Source organism: Ochotona curzoniae, unplaced genomic scaffold (assembly GCF_017591425.1).
Source record: "Ochotona curzoniae isolate NIBS_2020 unplaced genomic scaffold, NIBS_Ocur_1.0 scaffold_3208, whole genome shotgun sequence".
Classification (NCBI taxonomy): Eukaryota; Metazoa; Chordata; class Mammalia; order Lagomorpha; family Ochotonidae; genus Ochotona; species Ochotona curzoniae.
The window spans coordinates 31,703,921-31,730,868 of record NW_024467106.1 but is presented as its reverse complement, the minus strand read 5'-3'; the positions used below and the strand labels follow the sequence as shown (position 1 = coordinate 31,730,868).

General features: G+C 41.4%; 1 protein-coding gene across 1 annotated transcript in view; it reads left to right on the top strand.

Moving 5' to 3' along the window:
• Positions 1-26,948, top strand: part of UNC13B (unc-13 homolog B) — a 190,335-nt gene that overhangs the window by 81,578 nt on the left and 81,809 nt on the right. The window contains exons 8-11 of the mRNA XM_041004543.1: positions 8,895-9,129; positions 13,076-21,196; positions 22,468-22,782; positions 24,982-25,072. Coding sequence (XP_040860477.1) covers positions 8,895-9,129; positions 13,076-21,196; positions 22,468-22,782; positions 24,982-25,072 — 8,762 coding nt within the window. The remainder of the gene's footprint in view (positions 1-8,894; positions 9,130-13,075; positions 21,197-22,467; positions 22,783-24,981; positions 25,073-26,948) is intronic.

Genomic DNA, 26,948 nt, shown 5'->3' with positions numbered 1-26,948 from the left:
CTACCTCCACTCACTCTCTTTTTACAAAAAGATTTATGTATTTTTATTAGAAAGTCAGATTTACAGAGGAAAGGAGAAACAGAAAGATCTTTTATCTGCTGATTCATTCCCCAAGTGGCTACAACAACTGGAGCTGAGCTGATCAGAAGCAAGGAGCTAGGAGCTTCTTCTGAGTCTCCTACATGGGTGCAGGGTCCCAAGGCTCCGGGTTATGCTTGACTGCCTTGCCAGACCACAAACAGGGAACTGGATGAGAAGCAGAACAGCCGGGACACGAACCAGTGCCCATATGGGATCCCCACACATGCAAGGTGACGATTTAGCCACTAGACTACCACTCTGAGCACCATTCTCTTTTTTAAAATGGCAGGTCTGACTCTTTGTCTTCCTTTCTGAAGGTGTGCTCTATGTTATCTTTCAGATAGTTCCTGATTTCTGGTATTAATTTCTAAACATTACCAAAGGCCCTTCACCAGTCTCTTTGGTGACTCTGGGCATGCTAGAACTGTATTTTCATGGAGCATGCCCTTGTATGGGTGATTTCCTTTATGTGGAACAGTCCCACTTCTTCTCAGTGCTTTTAGCTGAGAAAGCCTTGCTCTCCTCAGTAACTGTTCTACTAGCTGGTGAGATATTTGAATGTGTTTTGGGGTTGAGAAAGGACACTTGCTTAATGAACTTACAATGATACTGCCCTGGAGCAGTGAGTCTAGATCATTGGTTTGTCATGGGGTTGGAAGACCCAGTAGGTGAGATCAGATTTTTCATGTGATTTTCTAATATAATAGATGGTTGTTGAGTGTTATCATGTAGAAGAGACTGCTGCGTGGGGCTGCTGTGGATTAGCCAAGGTTGAGCTGTGTGATCTCCCAGGCAGAGGCTTCTTGGGAATGAACAGTTATGGTGAGGAACAGCATTATCACCTGCCTGGAGCCAGCTAAGCTAATAGATGTTTTCATTTTCATTGAAGAAGGTTACAGTCCTCTAGCAGTTGCTATGGCAACAGTGCTGTAGCCCAGGGGAGTTTTCCTTTGCCCTCTCCTCTCCATCATGGTTAGAAAGTTAACTAAATTATTAAAATTTTTAGATGGCACACTAAATGAACATTCTTTCTGAAAGAGGAGATGAAGTAATGTAAGTGATTGGAAGAAGGTAAGTACCTAGGGGGCCAAAAAAAGGCGGACAGTGTATAACTGAATTAAACAGCCTGTGACTGATTTATAGCTCACTTGCCCAAGATTGGGGTTGGCTTGGGCAGTGGAATCCAGCCTGGGTTGGCATTATCTGCTGCTCCCAGCATTTTGAATCTTCTGCAAACTTTCAAGGGTACTGTACCTCTAAAACCACCAGGGCCTCCTGAGTCAGGTGTTGAAGATTCCTTAGTAGATCTCAGACCTGTCAGCGTATGCAGATCGGTGACTGTTTTCTCTCTGTTACCTGTTTTATTAGGAACCTATAAGGGAAGCAGGAACTTGACAAATGACAAAATGAGAACAAGTGCTGCTTCCTTGTCTTGTACATGGGATTGGGATAAACACTTTGCATACTTTTTTCTTGTATCATCTTTATAATAATTCAAGTCTTATGTGCTATTATTCCTGTATTATAGATGAGGAGATAACTATAACTTTTCCAAGAGCTGCTAGCTAGTGAGTGGCACAGTTGGAAGAGCTGAGCACTGGTTATGAAAACCCCTGTGAAGAAGGAAGCTCAGTCCTCCTTAGGGGTGGAAATCTATTGTTAGAGACTTCCTCATCACAGTTAGTTACCTCGTATTCAGTGTGGGTATGAGGTAATTTTCAACTTAATTCAGACCAATTTTGAACAATGAATAGAAAAATTTTCAGGTTTTTTTTTTGTCATTCAAGGCTTCTGTGTTAAAATGAATTTTATTAAATTATGAGCAAGGCAGGAAAAATGAGTTTCCAAGGATTGAATAGGTAGCAGTGTTTTATTGCATACTGGAAAATGAGAAATTAAGTTCTAGTGAGGCGGACATTGCCGTTCCTCATCATCTTCCCTTTCGGCACAGAACAGCTCAACGGGCGTCATCTCTGCCAGGTGAGGGACTCGCTCCCTTATACACAGTGTCAGGCTGAGCTTCTTGGGGATGGGCTGTGGCAGGTGCAGAGGTGGTGAACACAGAGAGAAAGGTTGCTTAGAGACCCGAGATGGCATTGTATTCACATTGACTAAGGAAAGGCCAGATGAGGTCCAAAACGATGATCAGAAAGACCTGGGCCAAGAGGTATGAAACACTGAGAAAGCAATTGTATTTTGTTTCATTTTTGTTGTTCACAACAAATAGCAAAGAGCAAGAACACTTTGTAGGTTTGTCTCATGTTAGATAGAAGCCAGGTAGCCTATATGTTTTGTAAAGTTAATAGAGTTAAGGATATTATAGGTTTAAGTAAGGCATATGATAATGGATGGGCTGGGGAAATGACTTTTGAATTTCTTCTAAAACTCTCTGTCACTTCTCTTTTGCTTCTTTATGGTTTTCTTAGGTCACTGGACCTATTTGGGCTGGGGAGAGCAGCAGAGTACGTAAGAATTTAAATTTCTTATAATTTTCTTGATCTAACCCATTACTATACTTCTGCTGAACTGTGAAGCTGGATATTCATGCATACGAGCATATATAACCCTGTTTTCCTCTCTCCTGCTTAAAGTTCAGGAGTCACTTGTAGTAGAATGTTAAATCCTTCCAGTCTGGTTTCTTGAGGACTTGTTGTGTGTGTGTGTGTGTGTGTGTGTGTGTGTGTGTGTGTCTGACAAATTTCAGACCAAAGTCCCGGGTATAAACCTAACAGAATCTCCTGATTTGGGGTTTTTGAAGATCTTTAGTTGAGAGATAGTTCCCATCTCTTGATTACCCAATTAACCAATGGAGTGGGGCCAGGCTGAAGCCAGGCATAAAGAGTTCAATCTAGATCTAGCATATGGGTGACAAGGACCCAACTACGTAAGAAGTCATCTGTCATCTCCCAGAGTGAGTGTGTATTAGCGGGAAACTGGAGTTAAGAGTGGACCTGGGACTTGAAGCAAGGCTCCCCGATATGGGATGTGGGCATGCTATCCAGTGTTTTAACCACTAAGCCAGATCCCTGCCTCAGGATCTCCTGGGTGTCATTCTTTGTAACACTAAGACTGAGGAGATAGGTAGAGCTGACTGCTTTCCTGGCTTTATGAGTCCAGCAGAATTCCAGCCATAAACCTGATTTCATAAAGGCTGGGGACACTGGTTTGACTATATTTGAAGCAGCCCAATTTGACCAGAGACTACCTTAGCTCAGCTTAGAGAGTAAGCAGCCAGTTCTTTCTAGCAAAATATATAGTCCCAAGCAGATGTAATTAGCTGTGTGGCACATCGGACAGTTGATCTGGTTGACTGAATGATTAGGTGTTCAGCAGATGCTGAGAGGTCAAATTTTGCCCCATTGTTAGACTTCTTCATGAAATTTATACAATCCATTATTGCTGTCCTGAATATTTCTGCTGTTAGGAAATTGATCAAAAGCAGCCTGAGAGAACTCAGATAAGTTAAATTCATGAATAAAAACACACACACTTGTATGGTTAATAAGGTTCAAGTTGTAGTCTGCATTTAAAGACATGGACTTAACCCAGGAGTTCTATGAACCCAAGAGCCTTGTGTCATTTAGTTTCATTCCACTGACTACTGCATGCTTGCAGGTCTGTTTTTCTCTTAAGATAGATTATTTTCCCCACTCTAATTTTCCAGGTTTATTTTTTGTCATTTTCTCCTATACTCATGTACCTGCCACTTAAAACTACAGAATATTTTGCAAAAATATAGCTTTTTAAAAGTTATTTTAAATTTTTTTTGAAAGGCAGAGTTGCAAGTTACAGAGAGAAAGGTGAGGGGAGACACAGAGGTATCTTTCTTGTTAATATGGTCCCCAAACAGCCAAAAAAGCTGGAGTGAGGCTTGTCCACACTAGAAGCCAGGAACTTCTCCTGGGTCTCCCACATGGCAGCACTTGGCCCGTCCTCTACTGATTTTCTAGGCACATTAGCAGGGTGCTGTATGGGAACTTGAGCAGCTGGGACTTGGACCAGAACACATTTAAGTATGTTGGCACTGCAGGTGACTTCGCCACAGTGCTGGCTGTATATGTGGTTTTTCCAACCACTGCTCCTCACTCCCTTAAAAAAAAAGGAAAAAAAAAAACCCAAAGATTTATTTATTCATTTGAAACGCAGAGTTACAGAGAAAGGGGCGGAGTCTGAGGGGGAGAGATCGTCCATCCACTGGCTCAGTCCCCAACTAATTAGTTCCAGTGATTGGGACCAAGCCAGGAGTGTGGGGCTTTTTCAGGTTTACAGGTGGGTGCGAGGCCCAAGCACTTGGCCATCTGATGCTGCTGTTTTCCTAGGCTATCAGCAAGAAGCTGGACTGAAAGCAGAGCAGCTAGTACACAGCTGTGTCCAAATGGGATGTCAGCATTGCAGGTGCTATGCCATAGCATCTGTCCCAACCACTGGGCCTTTAATCATTATTTTTATTCAGATTCTAGAAGGTATTTCCTCTCCCCCTGAACATTTTTTTTTAAAAATTATTTATTTTGGGCCCGGCGCGATGGTGTAGTGGTTAAGGTCCTCGGCTTGCACGCCACGAGATCCCATATGTGCGCCGGTTCTAATCCCAGTGGCCCTGCTTCCCGTCCAGCTCCCTGCCTGTGGCCTGGGAAAGCAGTCGAGGACGGCCCAAAGCTTTGGGACCCTGCACCTGCGTGGGAGACCCGGAAGAGGCTCCTGGCTTTGGATTGGCTCAGCTCCAGCCTTTGCGGCCGCTTGGGGAGGAATCATTGGATGGAAGATCTTCCTCTCTGTCTCTCCTCTCTGTATATCTGCCTTTCCAATAAAAACAAAAATAAACAATAAAAAAAGAATTATTTATTTTAATTGGAAAGGCAGATATGCAGAGAAAGAGAGACAGAGGGAAACACTTCCCATCCATTGGTTCACTCCCCAAGTGACCACAACAGCTGGAGCTGAGCTGATTTGAATCAAGGAGCCAAGTGCTTCTTCTGGGTCTCCCATGTGGGTGCAGGGTCCCAAGGCTTCCTCCTCCACTACTCTTCCAGGCCATAAGCAGGGAGCTGGATGGGAAGTAGAGCAGCCAGGCTTAGGACCAGCGCCCATATGGGTTCCCAGCGCATGTAAGATATGTATTTTGCCACTAGGCCATCGTGCCAGGTTCTCCCCCACCCCCATCTTTGTAATTTTTATCTACTGAAAACTCACATGTTCTTCAAAGCCATCTGTTCCATAAAGCTTTGCAAACTTACGTTATCAGGAAATAGTCTTACCTTTTTTTCAACTCATTGTTGTTTAGGACTTGGTTTGTGCTATTTTCATTGCAGTAGCTTCCTTGTTTAACAGTTCAGTATCTGTGTTCCTATTTTCTCTCTCCTATGAAATTGACTATATGTATTCTGTACATATGGACCTTCAGTAAGTATAAGAGGACTTTAAAGGATTCTTAGAAAGTGAAAAGAAAATAGACATTTATTTAGGTACAGAAAATTTTGAAATCCATGTTCCAAAAAGTTCATGGAAAATGCATATTAGGCATGGCTGTAAAGCATTATATTAAAATTAATTTTTTTCAGTGCATCTTCCATGAGCCTTTTGAAGTGCTCTAGTGTTTCACTGAATAATGTGATTAACCTTTTTATCTCCCAGCCTTCCCACTGAGGCTTTTGACCTGTTACCCTCAGAGTTGGTGCCCAGCTCCTGTCTTGGACTGCATGACCCAACTCTGCACTCAGCCAGCTCCTCTTTCTCTGCAGAGCCACGTGCTTCTGCCTGTAACTGGCCATGTGCTGTGGCACAGATTGTAGAACCAGTAAGAAAGGATGACTAACACAGGAAGACACAGTTTTTAATCTCAAGCGGAAGTGCCACATGTTTTCCTTGATGTCCCTGTGTTGTTTTCTCATCAGCTGTGGTAGGGTCAGGAGGTTTATTTTCTGGGGGAGTTGGGGGTGCAGTAGGGGAGAAAACTGGCATTTGTCTCGCCCTATTTGTTTATTTATTTTGCTTGTCTCTTTGCTTGGTTTCAGCTCCCTTGTGTTTTCTTTTTTCTGCCCTCCTGCTCTTCATATTGTAATCTAGCTAAGATGAATCCACTGCGCCTACATGGCACAGTGCCACGAGTGAGGCTGAAGTCTTCTGTGGAGAGGGTGTGTGTGTGTGTGTAAGATGTAGTTACTTATTTGAAAGAGAGAAAGAGAGAGACTTTGTAACTGCTGGTTCATTTCCCAGGTGGTTGCATGTCTAGGCCTAGGCCAGGAGTCAGGAACTTCTAGATATCTCATAAGCGTGCAGGGGCCCAAATATATGGGTCATTTTCCACTGCTTTCCCAGGCCATTGTCAGGGAGCTGAATGGAAGAGTTGCAGCCAGGACTCGAAGTAGCTCCCATATGGAATGCTGGTGTTGTACGCAGTGGCTTTACCCATTGTGGCACAGCGCCATCCTTGAGAAAGTTTTCACAAGTGGCTAAGTAATGTTCGAATGTGACTTCCTGATCAGATATCTGGAGAAAGGTCTTATGGAATAATTTGGAGGGATCCAGTATAGAGAAAAGCTGTTCAGGCAAACTCTGATTGAAGGGATACTTTGTTTCTTTTCTTTTTAAAAAAGTTTATTTTTCATCTACTTGAAAAAGCAGAAAGAAATATCCTCTATCCCTTGTTACCCTCTAAATACCTGTATTAGCCAGATGGCACCTGGCCAAAGCTAGAGCTGAGAACTCTCTCTGCTTCTCATATGAATGACAGGGGCTCAAGCCGTCACTGCTGTTTCCCAGGTTGCATTAGCAGAAAGCTGTTTTGGAAGCACAGCGGCTGGGAACCAAACCAGGACTCTGATATGGGATGCAGGCATCGAGTAGTTAACCTGTAGCACCAGATTGCCCATCCCACATGGTCTATTACCATTTGCTTTTTATTTCTTCAACATAAAAATATTGGTTTGAGCATTTGCCTTAGCTGTTGATACAGCTGCTTAGGACACATGTGTCTGTTGCCAGAGTGTCCCGGATCAATTCACAGCTCTGCCTCTTATCCCAGCTTTCTGTTGGTGTGCACACCAGCAAGTAGCAAGTGCAAGTGCAAGTGCTTGGGTCTTTGCCACTCATGTGCAATCCCTGGGTTGCATTCTTAGAGTCAGCCTGGCCTAGCCCTGGTGTTTGTGGGTACTTAGGGAGTGAATCAGTGAACAAAAAGTCAATCTTTCCTCCCCCCCTTCCCCTCCCCTCACTTTTTACCCTTCCCCTCTTTCCTGCTTCTCCCTCCCTCCCTCCTTTTCTTTATCTCTGCTTTTCAGAAAGGTGAACATTGGTTAGCCTTTAGCAAAGTTCTGGAGTTATCCATAAGTTATACCCTTAAGTAGCAAAACTGAAACTGAAACCATAAAACACAGCATTATTTTGGAGTAATCGATCAGATGCAGTGAGAAAGGGTCTATGTGAGGTACTTCCTGGCTTTGGGTCATGGGTTTCTAACTAAGCTTGGCTGAGCTGCCCCCGCTGACCTCATAATCCACAGGAGACAGGGCTGGCTCTCTGGGTCGTTGCTAATACTTAGGCTGCCAGAGGTATTCCCATGAAAAGTAGCCTCCCATCTGTTGCCTTTGTTGCTTCTGCCCCCTAATCTGTATGCATGAATGTGGAGATTCCAGCACTGACTTCTGCAAACTTCCGTGAATTCAGGAAGAATAAAGCCTGAGTGGCATATTGCTTGGCTCTTGATCCTTTGATTACCTCCCTCTTGCAACCCCCCCCCCATTTTTTTTTCTTGTTTTCAGAACAACAAATGCATCAAGGGGTCAAAACAGTGCTTCCAAAATCCTTTTCCTGTTTTGTAACCCATCACCAGAATGATTTGTAACCAGAATGTTTTGCATTCTTACTGTTTGTTTTTGGTTCTGTCTTTATTGCTCCTCCCCTGGTCAAAGGACCCTAGTGCTTCATTTAACTAGCAGGTGTTGCTAGTAATGGTTACTGACCACTTAATGATTAGCCTCTTCTCCATGCAACCTTAAACTCAAATGATAAAAATCTCAGAAGCACTTCTGCTTTCCCCTATCCTGAGCCTTCATATGCTGAAAATTCAAATGCTGCTAAACTGTACCCTCAAATCTTGCCTGGAATTAAAAGCTTGTTCTTCCTAGTTTGCAAAACCCCTAGTTTGGGTTCCTGTATCTCTTGGTGAAATTATTATCTACCAAGTTGTTCAACATTTCCCTAACCACTTTCTATTTTTTTCAGAGTTTGGATTTTTTTCCCCCACTAGTTTATTAACTCCTTTTCCATTTTTAACTGGGTTAATACAGTTCCTTATGTCCAAGCAGTTGTCAAACCTAACCTTTAAAGGTCTTCAGGAGGCCTTCACTGCTAACACAATGATTTTTAACACTACTACTATGAGGAGTCCATTATCTGCTGGAAGTATCTATCTTTCTGGATGGATAATGTGTCTTTTCCTCATTGTGAGCCATGTAGAGCTTTACAAGAAAGGACACATGGGACCTGGTTGGTCAAACACATTACAGGTAAAATGTCAGAGAGGTTCTTCTGTAAAATAGTCTGCAAAAGCCCAGTGGTGATCTGTAACTATCATCATTTTAGCTAACATTAAGAAAAAGTGTAGCCAATCAGGTGCTAGTCAGAAAAGCAGAAATATATGAAATTGTCACTGCTGTTAAATCAGCTTGGCTGTATTGTCAGCAGGGTCTCCTCAGCAAGTGCCTGGGTTTTCCTGTTTTCTCAGCCAGGTTCCCCATGGGAATTCTGAACCCAGGTTCTGAGTGCTTGCAAGATGTTAGAAAAGCCAGAGTGATTTGATTGTGTTTATTTCACAGCTTTTGAAGATGCTGATAGTGCCGTCGATGACCGAGACAGTGACTATCGAAGTGAGACCAGCAATAGCTTCCCACCTCCATACCATACAACTTGCCAGCCCAATGCGTCTGTGCACCAGTTCTCTGTGCCAATGCGATTGCCACAGCAGCTGCTGCTTCAGGGTGGTTCCCGAGACTCCTGTAATGACTCTATGCAAAGCTATGACCTCGATTATCCTGAGCGGCGGGCCCTCAGGTAAGTATTGGGAAGAAAGGAGTTTTTCTGTCTCCTAGCCCAGTCCCCTGTTGCAGCTAATAAGAAGGATTTGGGTGCTTTAGCCTGAGGTGACAATGGAAGTATAGCAGTATTATGATGAGCCAAGCTACTGTTAATTTATGCCAATTCTCAGCCTGTTTTTCTTCTACACACTCACTATTGTGCATTTCCACCAGGAATACTTTGCTGTGTACTCAGTGATTCTAAGCTGATAAGGTCATGCCTACCTTGGGTGGATGGTTGCCTCTCTGCCTGGTACAGAAACTTTGATACACCCTTCTCCAAGATTTAAAACAAAAAAATACAGATATATGTGTAATGTTTGGATAATCTTGTCACCTAAATATTTGCTGAGAAACCTGAAAATCAGTATGATTTAACCATGGCATATTTGGTAACTTTGCTGGAACTCTGCTTTAATTTTATTAGTTACTTAAATACATAAAACATTTTAAAACAGTGGTAATGTACAATACCACACACAATCAAAAGTCTACCACATGTAACTGTGGTTCCTTGCCTGTCTTACAGTTCTCTTCCCCTTGTTTATTTCTCATGTGTCCTTCTGTAGACTACTGTTATATATTTATGAATATAAAAGCAAGTGCATACTACAGCGGGACCCTGGGTTTATATTAGATGGCAGTCACCCATCCCTGGGTACTGGAACATTTGGGAGGCTGGGTGTGGCTTCCCCCAATAACTCTTCCCTTCCCCTAGAGACAAGAAGAAATAGAGAGTTTGGAAACTGATTTCATCCACTTTTTCCCTAACCCTTAATCCTTTTCATCCTGGTCAACTATGTAAGCATCATCATAAAAAAAAAAAGCAAATGCATAGATACATGCTCCCTTCATCCTTCAATTTTTTTGTGGGAAAGTTTCAAGCTTAAAAGTTAAAGAAGACAGTGAACATTCACCTCTGTGTTGCCTAGATCTGCCAGTTGTGTTAACATTTTGCCATGTTTGTTTTACCTCATTTACCCTAGTATTTATTCACATACACAGTTTTTTTGGGAGAACCATTTAAAAGTGAGTCACAATCATGTTGTTACTTTAGTATGTAAACACTCAGAGAAGATCTTTCTCTTTTGTGACCTTAGTGCTATGATTATACAGTATATGTCTAGTATATGGGCCATATTTAAATTTATCCAGTTTCTGTAAAATTTTTTTTCCATTTTTGATTCAGAGCCTTGGCATTTGATTTTCTTGTTTCTTTAGTCCCCTTTAATTTGGCAAAGTTACTTTTTTTCTGGTCTTTTAAGTCAATTTTTAAGCAACCATTTTCTTTCACAATTTTTTTTAAGTGGTAAAAGAAAAAGAGAGAGAGAGAAAGAAATAGAAAAGTTTACCATTATCTAGTTCATGCCCTAGATGACTGCAACAGTCAGTACTGGGCCAGGTAGAAGCCAGAAGCTTCATCGTGCTCTCCCGTGTGGATGACAGAGGGCCAAATACTTGAGCCATCTTTCACTGCTCTTCCCAGGACATTAGCAGGAAGTTGGGTCAGAAGGGGAGCAGCCAGGATGTGAACCAACATCCATAGGCCAATATTACAGGAGGTGTTTCACTGAATGACACCACAGTACCAGTCCATTCTGTATTGGGAATGTCTGTCTGTCTGTCTATCTATCTTTATATCTTCTTGATTGTTTATTCACTTTTAAAATCAAGATAAACATTTTCGGCAAACACACTACATAGAGTGATGGAGTCAGGAGCCAGCAGCTCCAAATGGGTCTCTTACACAGGTAGCAGGGGCCCATGTGCTTGGGCTGCCTTTCTCTGTCTTCCCAGGTATGTTGACAGGAAGATAGACTGGAAGTAGAGTAGCCTGGACTCAAACCGGCACTCTGATTTAGATGCAGGTAGTGGAAGCAGCTTAGCTCTCTGTGCTACCTTGCTAGGCCCTAAAATGGTTTTTAAGTAGACTATATTACAGCTATTTTGGCTTGGTATTTGAATTGATACCTCTTTTAAAAGAGCATTCATTTCTGCACTTTTGTGCTTCTGTAAACAAAGTTCATGGAAACAGTCTAGGTCCTTAAGTTATACAGTTGTTTTAGCAAGAACCTCTAGAGCTTCCATGTGTGTTATTATGTACTCTCCAGTAATTACAGAATTTTTAAAAAAAGAATTACTTATTTTAGAACTCAAAGTGAGAGAGAGAGAATGTTTTTCCTTGCTGGTTCCCTGTGCAGATGGCCTCAGTGGCCAGTTCTGGTCCAGCTCACCCATATGGGTGTAGGGCCCAACCATTTGGACCAGCCTCTACTGCTTTTCCCAGGCCATTTGCGGGGAGCTGGATCATAAATAGAGCAGGTGGGACATGAACTGGTGCCCATATGGGGTGCCAGCAATCACAGGTGGCGGCTTTACCTGCCACATCACAAGGCTGGTCCCAATTATAAAAATTTAAAAATAGATCATTACGTTTCCTGTAGTCATGGATATTTGTTGATTTAAATTGGAACTATAAAGACTTCTTCCTGGCTAGAGTTAAGTTTAGTTTGGATTTTTGGAGAATACTGGGGAGTAATGAAACTGCATATAAAACAGTATGCTAAGTGAGATTTATTCACTCAACCAAATGTGCTTTGACTTCATGGAGTCCAAAATAGCAGTTTTTTTTAATAGGATTTGGGGTTTGACAACAGAATTAGACTTCATTAAATACTATATAGCCTCTTCTAGTGTAGAGAGGGGTCACAAAAATTATCAGTCTTACCCTAGAAAGCTTTTAATGATTCACTTTATTTTTGTTTCTGTTTCCTAAATAAATGCTATTGGATATTAGAACTATGAGAGCACACCGTGGACTGACAAGCTCCTAGTCTGTGGGCCTCTCCGCACTGCCACTTCAGTACCCGTGAAGAGGCGGTCTAACCTAACTGAAAGAAAGGTCAGCTGTTTTGGGCATGTAGCTTCTGCTACTACAATCTGTATATATTTTCATTTCATTATGATCCTTAGAGTGTATAGTCTTTAGATCTCACAAACAACAAATTGCAGTATTTTAAATAATTTGTCACTTTTGTTAATGTGATCAGATTAGACTTTAAAATTTTTGTAATATATGTATATTTACTTGTTAGGAGAAATGTTTGACTATATTCTTGACCGTGTGTCTCAAATATGACTTTCAGCATATTATCAGCTTAGCTTCTTTTTAAAAGATAATTATTTATTTGAAAGGCAGAGTTAAAAAGAACGAGCAAGAAACTGATTTTCCATCCTCTGGTTAAATTTCCAAGTGACTCCAGTAGCCAGGACTGGGCCAGGCTGAAGCCAGGAACCAGGATTTTCTGGGTGCAGGGACTTAAGCACTTGGACAATCCTCCACTGCTTTCCCAGGTGCTTTAGCAGGGAGCTGGATCAGACATGACAAATGGTATCAAGTAAATAAGAATTGTTATTACAGCTACTCATTTCCTGGTATAGAAAAAATCTGTTTGCCCTAATATAGTATTAAGAACATGTGGATTTCTTATTCATATTTTTAACCTGAATGAATTTTATCAAACTGGCAATTTTACTACTCATGTTTCCTTGTTGAATGTGTACTAATTCTTATAACTTTTTTCTTCCTTTTTCCTGTCTGCTTTTTTTCCCCTTCACCTTACTGTTCCTCCAATTTCATCCCCTTGCATCAGACAAAGCACACAGGCTAAAAATGGCAAAATTAGGATCATTTCAGCTTTCTCTGATGTTGACTCTGAAGAGCAGGGAGAAAATGGTAACCTAAACTCAAAGGAAACAGAGGTAAAGGAAACCAGAAAGTTTTCAAAAACTGACAGATACTACAGTCAGCACAAGCAACCGAAATATGAGGATTTGGAAATGATATCATCCCAGAGCCAACAAACAGAATTCTCGGCTGCCCTTTATTTTGATTATGAGTTTAAACCACCAGTTCCTTGCAGATATCCTCAGAAATATGATACGATAGACAGGAGACGAAAAAAGAAGCCCTCATATAATTATATTGAAGACAGTAAAAGAAAGCAGTATGTTGATAGATATGGCACTAAGACCAGCTCCAAAAGTACTATTGATACTGAAAATGATAACTTTTGCCACACTGAAAAGAAGCATTATCCAGTTTTGCTCCCACATCACAATGGATTTAGGGTTAAGAGTGACATGCGAACTAATCCGTTAGAACGTCATGATTATGTTAGGCCTGGTTATTTAAGTTACTGTGAAAAGTCATCAGGCACAAACTGTCATGCCACTGACTTCATTGCAGTAGACTGTCTTGAAGATTCTACTGGTAGTAGTTCTGATGAACTTCTAGCTTCCTCCACTTCGGATAAGCCAGAAGATCTGCTGTCACCCACATGGCATCCGTCCAGTGTCCATCATATTGGTGATGTTTCTGAGAAATATTGTGTAGCAAATTCAGCCTTGCCTTTAGAAAGGATAAATAGTGATGCACACACAGTAGGAGATGTGCCTGAATGCTCCGTGAAAGAGATGACTCCTTCCTGTATTGGGGATCCCAAAGAAGACTACATTGATACAATGGATGAGCTTCAGTGTTTGGTAGAAACGGTGTCAGAGTATTTAGCAGAGAAAGAAGAGGAGATTAATAGATTTGGTTCCCTTTCAAAAGCTAAAAATACACCGAAACAGAATAATACTGTTGATAATGTAGAACAAAATATGCCTGGGGGTCATGTACCCTCTTCAGCTGTTGACATGAATAACAAGGACAACAAGGACAAGTCCGTCTCTTTCCCTGAACTGGGTGGGGTAAAGAGTACTGTTGGTTCTTTGTTCACTTCACTCACAGAAAAGGTGAGTTCAGGCACAAAGCATCTAACAACCTCTGTGGAAAAGCTGGTACATTCCGTTCCAGAGAAAACGGGAGCTCTTAATCAAATAGAGACAGTTAATTCAGAATGTAGGCCCAGTGACAGGTCAGTATTGGAGCAGGATCTTTTTGGACAATTTTCATTATCTCCTCAAATTGTTGATGACAAGGATATCAGCAAATGTGGCAAAACCTCTAACAGTGAGGGCAATAAAAGTGGTGATTTATTCTTTCAGGATACAACAGAAACTCTTGGAAGGGCCTCAACTCCCCAGAATCCAAGTTCAGTTATGAAGTCTGTTTTTACCCTGCTAAATCCATTGAAAATCTTTTCAGAAAAGGAGGAACCAAAAAAGGCTGACCCAAGCAAATCTTTGGAAAGGGAAAGCCTCGTTGGGTGTGGTCTAGAGTCAAATGAAAGGGAAGAAACCCTTCACAGTCACAGTAGTAGTAGTATAGTTGCTATAAATAGGAATGATGGAGAAACTACAGATTGTTCCGAGATGCCCACCAGTAAGGATTTGCTGCATATCCAAGAGGCCAGTGAACCTGCAGATTTAACTAGTTATACAGGTCAGAAAGGTGATACTGAGAATCTGTATGAAGGAAAGCTCTGTGTGGATCTCTCCTTGTTACCAGATCAGCCAGAAATGTGTCCCAAAAAAACTTCAGGACAGCTTTGGGCAACTGGCAGCAGAACTGCTAATCAACAGGCCTTTTCACAGCCATCTGAGGAGAACAGAGTTGCTGGAGATCATGATTTCCTTGAGCCGCTCAGAAAATCCTTCAGCCAGTTTTTGTTCACTTCCCCTGAGACCTGTTCGAAGGAAACTTTGCCAGAATCTGTGAAAAATCACCAGCCAAAGGATGATGGGCAGGAAAAGAGCACAAAGAAAAATGACCAATCTTTTTCCTTTAGTGGAAAACTGCATATTCCATTTTTCCGAGTCCCTAGTCATTCTGAAAAACAGCAGGATTCAAAAGAGAAAGGAAGTGTTTTTCCTTTGTTTAAATTTCCTTTCACTGACAGACATAACACTGATAAAGACCAGAGTTTTCATGGCTCGGCAGCAATCACTGGTAAAGAGCTGCAGACAAATTGCCATGAAGATGCCAAATATACTTCAGCAAAATCAAATTCAGTTCCAGATATTCATAATGATCTAGGGAATCTTGGTAGTACAGATAAATTTAATCAGAATGACCAAATAAATTGTCCTGTAGGTACCAAATTTAGCTCAATAAAATCTAGTTCAGTTCCCAATATTTATAATGATCTAGGGAAATTTGACAGTATGAAGGAATTTAATAACAGTGGCCAAATAAACTGTCCCAAAGATCTCAAATTTAATATGTCTAATTCAGCCCCTAATATTAATAATCTTAGGGAGCTTGGGAATATAGAAGAATTAAATCCAGGTGATCATCTGGTAATGGAGAATTATGAAAGAGATACCTTAACCATCCCTGAAGTTGTACCCAAAGAACATATAACTCCAAATCCTTCAGAAGTTAATAACCTTATCCAAGTGACATCTTCAACAGTGTCAAGCTCTTCATTAGAGTCTATTTCTACTGTTTCAAAATCTACTTTGGTTGATGAAATGAGTGAAGTTGAAGTTATAGATAAAACTTCCCAAAAAAGAACCCAAGGAGGGCTCCTTTCTGGCCTTTTTAACAGGTTTTCTTCCTCTGAAAACCTGTCTAGTCAACAAGAATTAAATTTGAAAAAGGATGATTCCTATCCGAAGAATAATACTCCCAGCTTATTCATCTCTGGAATATTTAACTTTATCTCAAATAGCAGTAGGAGTGATTGTAAACCAGATGAAACAAAGTTGGTGTCTTTAGATGAGACAAAAAGTTTGAATGGAAATAAGCATTTATCTTTGGATAAAGCCCCTGCTACTTCATGTGTGACTGCCAAGAACCAGAGAAACTATGGTGAAAAACAGGAAACTTCTGATTTGATAAAAAAATTCTCAGTGTTACCTAAAGAAAGCACAGCATCATCAGAGGCTTGGATTGATGATCGTTATTGCCCTCTTATGTGGAAAAGCCAGCAAGATGAAAAGAAATGCTCTTCTTCTGAGAACATAAGACCTCTGTATGTTCCTGTGGTTGAACAGGGCATTTCAGAGAAGTCAATGGCTATGAGCCCAGCACCAAGTCATGTTTTTGAAGCAGAAGTATATGAAAACGCAAAGAATTTAAATTTACCCATAATAAATACTAACATTTTAAATAAACTCGACAATTCACAGTCCTTTGAAGGGATGAACAATCCTTTGTGTTTTGAATGGGACTCTAATGTAAGGGAGTTCTCTAAAAATTCCAGAAAACTTCAGCCAGTTTGTTATATGTTGAATCACAATGCATTTCCATCCACGGATGCTTTCTTATGGCCTGATTCAGAAAACTCAGTAATAAATTTTTGCCAAAAAGATAAAAATGCAAATATCTTGGAATGGAGAACAAATCCAAATGGTGTCATTTGGTGTGACTTACCATATGAATCATCCAACCAGTTAGCATTTAATGAAGATTACTTATTAAGAGGTGATATGTGGGCAGCTAGCTCACTATATGGAAATTCTGATCATATTCCAGTTAATGAAAGTAAGAACTCACTAAATGAGTTGCCTATTGACTTAAGTTGTACTTCAGATTATGATAAAGTTACTTATCCCACAGTTGATCAGCAGTTGTTAAGAATGGATGAATACTTTGTTCTTTCAAGCTTTGACTATGAGTACCAGGAATGGTTGTCATGTCTTGAAAATGGAATCTGGTGGCCATCAGAGGATGGAAATTATGGATATTATATGTTCCATGATGGTCAGTATATCTATTCTGTCCTCACAGATCCTACTGGTCAGTATGCATATTTATTTATACCTGATTATCCTTATCAAGAATATTTGAGTTGCGACTTACAGACAAATGATCTATCAGATGTTACGTTGGATGACAGTAATTTTTCGGCCTGTAGATTTAATGTATTTGACAAGAAAGATGAAATACTGTATGTTGAAGAGGAAGCACTTGATGATCCTCTTGATTTATCTATATCTTTTCGAAGAAGTGAGGAATCATCGTATCTAAATTTAGAAACTTTTTCACAAGTACTTGAAAAGTCAAGTTATGACCAAAGGGATCAACCATTAGATTTTTCAGGCTATAATCCTCAAAAGTTTAAAGAAAATTTTAGATCTTTCAAAGAAAGGCCATGTGGTTCTGAAAACCTTGAATATGCTTTAGATTTCAGAAATCAGTCCAAAATTATGAGTAATCATGTCTCAAAGAGAGATCAAATAACAGAGAAAGATAAGAACCAGTCTCCATTTGAAGACTCATCAGTTCATTTTCCCAGTTTCCATCAGCTTCAGTCATCTTGTAAAGAAGCCTCCTCTTTGGTTCACCCTGAAATTATGAACAAAGGTTTCCAGCAAGCAGAAAAGACATCGTTAGTGAACAAAGTAACTCCAGCGTTCTCTGTTTTGGGTGCCTTAGTTAAAAACACTTTGACTTTTGGTAAAGATGAATCTGTAGACTCTTTGATCATACAAGACATGAATCCACAGTCAGTATTAACACAGCTCAGAAATGACGACTGTCAGTCATTAATCTTGAGTAAGCCATTGGAGGATAAATCCCAGAAGGAAGAAGCAAGTCCTCTTAAGGGTTCAGAGAGACAGATTATATCCAGCATTCAACAAGATGAATTGACTGAGAAGAAAAGACAAGAATCCCCTTTAAGTAAAAGTAGTCATGTGAAAGAACAAAATTTGCCAAAATCAGATGTCCTGTTTAGTGATACAATTCCTCAAGTGAAATCTGAAGATGAAGTCATTACAGTTGATTCTGTAGGTCTTCTTGCACCACCATTTAAGAGGAATGTGCACAAGGACTATGAGCTTTCTCAGGACCAGCCTACCAAAGAACCCGAGAAAACATTGTTTAAAAGTGCGTTGAAACTCTTTGGTCGCGGAGAAGAATCTTCAGTAAGTGCAATAGCAAATGAAAAACAGGCAAGTGGATTTTTGAACCTCTTTAAAACCCATGTGAATAAAGAAGGATCATCAGACTTAGAAAAGGATGCTGCTAAAAAGGGACAGATGTTATCTCAGGATAAGAAAGAAACTTCCAGTGTTTCCAATTTTTTTGGTACCCTTGGAGATCTTTTTAAAACCAGTGTGTCTCCTTCACAGACAACTGACAGTAAGTCTGTTTCTTCAGTGACTAGCAGAGATGATATCAAGTCAACTCCTAATTCTGTCCTGCTAGCTAATCAGGATGTTGGGAACATTGCTGCTACACCAGTTTCCTCTAAAAGAAAGGCCAGAGGGAGAGGTTTGAGCAAGCAAACTACTATTGATGAAAGTGGGCTCAAGGAAACATCAACTGTGGAAATCCCAGGTAGTAATTTGATTGAGAAAGAGATAGCCTTCAGAAATCACCTAATCCAGCAGCCAGCAAATCCATCTTTGTCAACAGGTAACCTCAGAGAGTCTTCCAGAGAGTCTTCCATAGAAGCTAGTGCAGTAACCACAGGGACAGAAGTTTCAAGGAGTAATAAAACAGAAGACACTCTAAACAAAAGAAATTCAAACGAGCAGGGTCATTTTCTTGACAAAGATTGTGGTTTTTCAACTGCCACAACATTTCCATCCAAATCAGAATTGCCAACCAGAAAGAGTATGTTTTCTTTCTTGACCAGGTCTGAAAAATCTGAAAAAGGAGCCTCTAATACGTTACCAAGAGCCAGATCTCAAGCAGAAGGGCTATTCATACTTCCCTCTCTTTTTTCCAGTAATAGTACAAGCATTAAGAAAGATGTCTCTTCTAGTAGCTCTACATTTAGTTTCTTTGGCTTGTCGTTTTTGGATGAAAAGAAACAGGCTCCTGAGGAAAAACCAAACCTTATGACCGCTGCTCCAGTAGTGACTTCACAGCCCCATAAAAAACCAGCTGTTGTGGTAGACTGGAGCAGTAGTATGGCTAGTGAAAGTTCCAGGGGTCGCAGAGATAGCCCAGTCCAGGAAGTAGTACTTCACGAACAGCAAATGGCCCCTTGTGTTTCCAACAGCAGCACTGTTGAGGATACCTCCCTTGCAGATGAGCTCAGTGTAGAGGAAACTCAGGAAAAACTGGCTTTCTGTAATGAGCCAGGGACATCTTCAGATTTCCAAGTGCATCAATTGCAACAAGATGGTGTTCCTCCTTCACCAGAATTCCAGGCAAAGACTGGAACATTCTGCACTGACCCAGAGACTCTTGGGGTAGCTTTTCATGAAAAGGAGTCTTTCAGCTTCCCTAGGGACTTCCTGGCCACATCTTCTTCATACGATAACCAACTGATTGAAAACCTCAATGATTTAGACAGTCATACCAGCCGTCACCGAAATGAACAGTTTACTTGTGACCCATTGAACCTGCCCTTGGAAAAGGCCTCTGAGGAGGTTTTACTGCAGTCTCAGAAGGCAGCCTCTTCATCTTCAGACCCAGGAGATGCAGGGCCTCTGCGGTGCCAAGATGCAGATAAAGAGGAAGACCGATCAGTGTTAGGCTCTCCCGTTGAAATGCTTTCAGGATTTGTTACTAAAGTAAAATCTTTCTCTGAGTGTTTGATTGAACCTCCCAAATCTTTCTCTGGACTCTTTACCTCTCCTAAATCTCCAAAGAAAAACCCTCTTTTCTCTGTTTCTCCTAATACGACATCACCACCGCCTAAAGGGGAGTTCTTTGGACTTTTCAAAAGTCCCAAGTCAGGGACATGTAGACAGGAATCACCTGTGGCTACTTCCCGGCTTCAGCATGGTTATTCCAGAGATGCTGTAGGACCGCTGCCCCCGGAACACTTGTGGAGAGAAGTTGCCTCTGAAGCATCTCATTCAGAATCTACTTTCAGTGACTGCAGAATGGCTGTGTTTTGTGCAATGTCAAACTCAGATAACTTGACAGATGACTATAAACTAACAACCAAAATGGAGGACAATAATGTGGCTGAAAACATGCCAGAAACCCAAGGTCCTGAAACAGTTACTACATCCTCAGTCTCTGAGGAGGATCCTGGACAAGGAGCGTTGTCTCTGAGTGATGAAGGAGACATGGGGATGTTGCAGGGCACAGACACAGAGGCCTCCCTGGAAGCAGAGCATATTTTATTGCCCACACAGTTGCCTCCAGATCCTATCTCGGTTCCCAAAGGGTCTCCTCCTTCAATAGAGCTGTCTGTTCCTCCTGAACCAGAGCCAGCTTTTCAGACTACCCCCATAAACCAAGATGTCTTAGAGCTACAGGCAACCAAAACACCAGAAACCAGCACTACATTATCTGGTGAGGCAAGTGTCAGCCAGGACACAGCACTGGAAATCCAAGAACATGCTTGTCACCCTCTGCCAGGGGAACCTGTGCTTTGTGCCAAAGAAAGTTGTGGGATACTTCATGCCCAAAAAGATCCCCCTGCAGTCCTCCAAGAAACAGAACCTCCAAAATCTCAGTTTGAGATCCCCAAAATGAACAATTGGCCAAAGCTCAGCTTCTCATCCTCCGTTGCTGACCATGGCAAACCATTGAGCTCTTTCTTTTCCCGGTCTTCAGCCTCTGGTGGTAGAACAGCAGAGACTGGTTTAATGTCCAGTTTTAAGAAATTGTCAGCTCTGTTTGAGGGAGGTAGTGAGGGGAAAGGAAGTATGCTAACAAGTGATTCCAAACTAGGGTTTGGAAGGAAGCAGGATCTCTCATTTCAATGGCCAAAAGAGAACAAAGAAGCCTCTGCACAAATGCCTGCAGAGACCATGCCTCCAGTCTTGCTGAGCAGTAGTGATCAGGACCTTCATACCAGAGAGACTGAGAAAACTTTAGGGTCTTCACAAGTATCTGGGGATAGTGCTGAGCCAGTGAGGGTCCATACCCAGGCTTCTGGGACTGCTGAGCAGCTGGAAGCTAGGCCAAATGTCTATGCTAATGGAGTTTCAGGGCCTGAAGAAATGGAAAAGCCTCAGGAAGTCCCAGCGACTGGAGAACACCTGGATACTGGAGATAGCTTCACTGGCTCCACCTGCCCTTCAAGGAAAAATGAGAAAGAGCATTGCACTGTTTCTGAGTTACTTCACCAACCAGGAAAACAAGAGGAGGAGGCAGTGCCCGCATGTGCTGACTCTGTTTCAGGAGCACACCAGCCAGCCACTCTGAATGGCATCAAGGAACCGATGACCGACAAAAGGCTTGTTTTCAGTTCATGTATCATAAATGGTTTTAAGGAATTGACCATTTATGATGCCAGTGACTTAGTGGTAGATTAATCATAGCTTGTTTTCTGTCCTTCCTTTGTCTTCTAGCTTCTGAGCTTCATGTTAGTTAGGGGTTAAGTCGCAAAAACTAATATGTGGACATTATTTTTCCTCTCCTTTCTTTAGTACCAAATGTAACTCATTTTTGGGGGGTGTGGGAAAGACAAGGAATTTACCTCTTAAAGGAAAGGCTGCACTTCAAGATTTACCTGCTGCGGTTTATTCTGCCTTATATGTAATGTAAAAGGGAGAAAGGAGAGCACAAAGAGGCAGCAGGTAGATGAATGACGTATGTTAATTACAGCTACATCCTACAGCTTCCATAGAACTTAGGCGCTTGTATTTTGTAGTAGATTGGGAGAGGCCCATGTTTGCATTTTCAGGTCTTCTAAGGTGCTTCCTCCAGTGGCAATGAGGCTACTAAGTAAAATACAAGATAACTTGGGATGGTGTAGATTCCATATGGATTTGCTTAGATCCTTCAAGAATACCGGGAATAGCAGTGTTTCAGATTGAAAAGCTATGGAGGATAGCTCTGAGTGCCTATGAGACTTTGCCCAAAACGATTGAGCAGATATCAGTCTCTTAGTCTGCAGTATTATTAAGGATATCATTGTATCATTCATGTTGGTGAGGCAGTAACCCTGCGCAATTTCTTGGACCTTGATCTTTCGTTATCTCATCTTGTAGAAGGATGAACTAACTGAAGGAAAATATCCACTCTCCTTTTGCTTATCCTAGCATATATGTATACACATTTATAATTACAGAGGAAGAAATGGGAACCTCAGTTCAATAAATAATATAAAAAAAAGTCAAATTCATTACTGCAATTTGCTGTGTGGAAATTAGAAAGTGTTAGTCATAGCCACTGGACAAATCTTTGTAGAAGACTGAGTAAAGAATTTTAGATAAGCAACTGGCTATTGAAATAATTCTTAATTCTACTCATAAATTGCACATTAAGGACAAATCTTCAGAAATGAGCACAGGGCTGAGGATAAGTGTTGTTGGAAGACAATATGTTGTGCTGTGTTTTTTTCCTGTTGTAGTTCTGTTGCACAGACGCAACTTTTTCTAGATTGTGAAGTTTGGTCCTTTCTCTCCAGAAACTTCCTGCTTGTGAATTTTGCCATTAACATCATTTTGTGGTGGTGCCTGGTTTGCATTTACTTATTCATCTGTCTTTGTCCCCTTTTCACAGCCCTACCAGCAGTAGTAGGTATGGCTCCTCCTGTAACGTGAGTCAAGGAAGCTCTCAGCTGAGTGAACTAGACCAGTACCATGACCAAGACGATGACCGTCGGGAGAGGGACTCCATTCATTCCTGCCACAGTTCTTGCAGCCTCAGCAGAGATGGCCAAACAGGTTTTGGAGAACAAGAGAAAGCCTTGGAATTGACATGTGAAGTTGAGAAAGGGAAAGTGTGTGAACCCCAGGAGATAAAAGAAGAGGCCACAGCCCATCCTCCCCCAGATCTGGTGCTACACAAAGACCACACCGCAGGCCCCCAGGAGAGGTAGGTGATGGCTGTCTCGAAGAGCTCATGTTGCTTCTTCAAACCAGTCCTGTGGAGACACTGAATATGAGTGCTCTTCATTGGTTTCCCTATAGACGGGTATAGTGATAGTCAAGAAAGCCAGGTTTAAATCTCCAGCAATTTCTTTGCTTACTGGTATAATTCCTTAGATGCTTTTGGATCTCTAGAGAACTCTGGGGTTCTTTGTCATTGCCAAACTGCAATGATCTGGGATTTCTTGAGCCTTAGGCTTACTGGTTGAGCCACAAAAGGCAGCCCTCTGGGTCAGGAACTGTTCTGAGCTTTGCAGGTTATTTCATTCACTGGGGAGGGGGCAGGGTTGCTTTTCCTGATGTCCCAGCATGTTAATATTTTACCTTCTTTTGTGGGTATTGTTTCTTTTGTTGTACTCTGGTTGAGAAAATGAAGATAGAGTTTAAAAAGAGTTGACTTGGGAATAAGACTTAAGCTGTCCCTCTGCCTCTTTAGGCCCAGCAATGTATCTGACAATTGGTATCCTTGTGAACACAAATTTATGTTTATCCTTTTAATAGTCTTATAATATTTCATGTAGAGTTTGTATGTTTTGACTTAAATTGGTTAGGGTAGTTGATAGGATAGGGAAAAGCAGATCTCTCGCTTTTTTTTTTTTTTATTGGAAAGGCGGATATACAGAGAGGAGAGACAGAGAGGAAGATCTTCTGTCCAATGATTCACTCCCCAAGTGAGCGCAACGGCCGGTGCTATGCCGATCCGAAACCAGGAGCCTCCGGGTCTCCCACGCAGGTGCAGGGTCCCAAAGCTTTGGGTCGTCCTCGACTGCTTTCCCAGGCCACAGGCAGGGAGCTGGAAGGGAAGCGGGGGCTGCCAGGATAGAACCGGCGCCCATATGGGATCCCGGGTGTGCAAGACGAGGACCTTAACCACTTGTGCCACCGTGCCAGGCCCAAAAGCAGATCTCTTAATCTTGGCACTATTGACATTTTGGCCAGGTCATTCTTTCCGGGGAACAAAATTGCCCCCAGTTGAAAACCACGGGATAGAGTGATAAGGGCTGGCCAGTGCTTAGATGCTCAAATTTCAGTATGTAACGTTAAAACCGGAAATATCAGCTCATTGAGTGCTTAATAATGATAAAACTTGGAGAATTCCTGGGGCTTCTATACCATCACTGGGTTAATGCATAAGTGACATATCTCTGTGAAGGTATACCTCTTTTCTTCTTTCCCTTCCTTGGTTTTTAGTCCTCTCTGGTGGCTCCTCTGGTGGGTCAGCATTCTCAGTGAGTGGATGGCCATTGATGGGCCTTAAGTCCTGCACTTACTGTCAGAGCAGAGCTCTCGGCGGGGAGATGGAAGTGCTTAACCTGAGGACTTGACCTCTACCACATGTGTCCTCTCCTGTCTTAACTGTGCAAGCGAAGCTCAGTTCTCTCTTGGCCATAAATGCCCACAGATACTTTCAAACAGGCAACCCATCTTTGTAACATGCATTGTACCTGTGGACATAGTGGACATTTGGCTACTGTCTTTGTTTTGAGTCCCAAAGGGAGGAAGAAGCAGCATGATCACCAAGAATTAATCGCCATTCCAATTAAAAACTTGGATCATGACTTGCTCTAGTGCTCTCATAGAGTAATACTTCTGTCTCAAAGATGTCTTACTTATTGAGCAATTTGATGAGGGTTTTTCTGAGGCCCCCTCAAGGAACAGGATCATTGGAAGACAAAGGGCCGTGACTTTATTATTCTGATGTGGTTTAGGGAATGATAAATCTTCCAAAACACTTAGTAGAGCAGGCAGGGTTTACCGGAACAGAATTCTGCACCAGGGCTGCCATGGGAGTTCTCAAAGCAGTTTGGTGGAGTTTGAGAGGCCCTACTCTCCTTGTAGTGTTTGCCTTGGACATTAACTTGGGACATTAATTTGCCATTGCTCCTAGTGACCTCACTCCTGACTGTCCCAATAAGCTTCTCATTGGACAAAATGAAAAATGCCGAGAAATGAGGGAAAAGGTGGAAAAATCTCCTTTTAGGGTTGTCATTTAGAAAGGAATTGTTTCATATGTCAGGACTATGCCATTTTTCTGCAGGCCTTTGAGTAGCAAAGCATTCTGTTTTAGACATTTAGCAACCTTGTTTTGAGCACTGTCGCTTTATGGCCTTGGGTAGTTTTAGAGCTTTCTTTTCTTTGTTACAAGTTTTCCTGAAGAGAAGGCATTTTCACCATCCACCCAAGCCAGAGTGCACTGGATCCGAGCCGTCACCAAAGTCCGACTCCAGCTGCAAGAGGTAGGAAGTCTGCTCCAATACTGGTTGGAGCATTTTTTCTTTTTCAAAGTGGGAGAAACAGCCAGTTGTGAGTCATCTTATTGTGTGTATGCTTCTGAGAATGCATGAGAAGCCAGAGCCTTGAGAGCCAGGAGATGGCCCTGACTCTCCTGTGTACGTATTAACCGAAATCACCTAGACCTTGGCTGGTTGAGAGCCTGAAGATTTAAATTTACAAGCATAGTTTAAGTGCATTCTTTCTCCTAAAGCCATTTGGTTTGAGCTTAGGCAAGGGAAGTATTTCAAGCTTCCTAGGTCGGTTGTGCCTACCAGCCAACCAGTTCAAGTACCACTGACTATGGTGTGGGGCCAAAAACAGTATACAGAAAACTTATGGGATTACTTAGTTTAAGACCCATGGTGTGAATACATTAGGAAAATCTGAAGCAAAGTAAAAAAGATATTTTTCATTTTCTGTGTAAACGAGTTTGATGTGTCCTTGCCTGTTTGTCAGTAGATAGGTAATCCTCAGTACAGAACCAGGCAGATATTAAAAATGCAAGCATGTTCACATGTGTAAGTGTACATTTCAAACTTAGGGAAAAGTTGCAGAGACAATAGTGTGAAGAACTGTGTCCCCTCACCTGATGCTCCCGTTAATGATATTTTGCATTTGCTTCCTCACCTTCTTTCCACTGTGAGCAATCTGTGTCTGATCCATTGGAGGGAAGGTTGCAGACATGGTGATCTATCGTTCCTAAACCGTCCTGTTTGTATTGCTCAAAAATAATGGCTGCTTTTCTGCATAACCACAATGTCCACATCCAAATCTGTAAAATGAGGATGACTCTGTCAGCAGGACTCTATCCCGAACCTGTCAGTTGTTGTCTTTTTCCTGTCTGACCCAGGATCCAATCCCAGGATGACATGCCTCTTTTGTCTCCTTCCCTGGGGGATGTTCCTTGGGCTTTTCTTTCCTCAACAATTGTAAGTGTTACAGATTTGTCATGTTTATGATGTATTCTTTGTTTTGAGTCCATTTGGTGTCTCCTCATGTCTGAAGTCAGGCTATACTTTCTTGGCAGGAATAACACAAAAGTAATCCAAGGCATCACACCAGACATGATGTGTTGACGCAGCTTCTTAGGTTTTCCTTACTGATTTGATTAAGATTTTATTGGCCTTCTTAATTGCAAGTGCTTTTCAGATGAGATACTCTGAGACTGTGTGGTATCCTGTTCCTCTGCCAATCTCCACCTGCCAGCTCATTAATTCATTGATGATTTCTGTGTAAACCCACCTCCACTAATTGTGGTTGTCAAATGTAGCTCTGATTCCAGTATGTTTTCTACATTAATTAGTTGACATTCTGCAAGAAAGAGATTCCTTCTTGTTTCATTAATTTATGTCAGTCTGGACTCAAATTCCTAATTTATAACATGAATTGTAATACATCATTATCATTTTTTAGATTGCCCTGACTTCATGCAAGCACTCTTTAATTTGATCATTCAGAGAGAAGATAATGCTTGGTAATTACTGAAATGCTAACTAGTTTGGAGAAAGCATTTTGAATATGTGTGATTTAAAAATCTTGCATACTGATCTTTTATCTTTTATCTTCCATACTTATGTGTCCTTTTCTTATCAGAAACAGTGAATGTTGCTAATAAAAACTCATAACTCTAAAAAAACTCATAGCTCATAACCCTAAAAATGTTGAAAAGACACTATTGATATATTAAAAATTCTTCCACTGAAATTTTCAGTGACATTTGAACTTATTTGTTAAAAATGTAAAAATATTTCTTTATATTATTTTAGTTTTATCTCTTCAAAACTCTTACTAAATCTTTACTGACTCATAGATCATACAGTAGCATCATTTCTTTAAGCA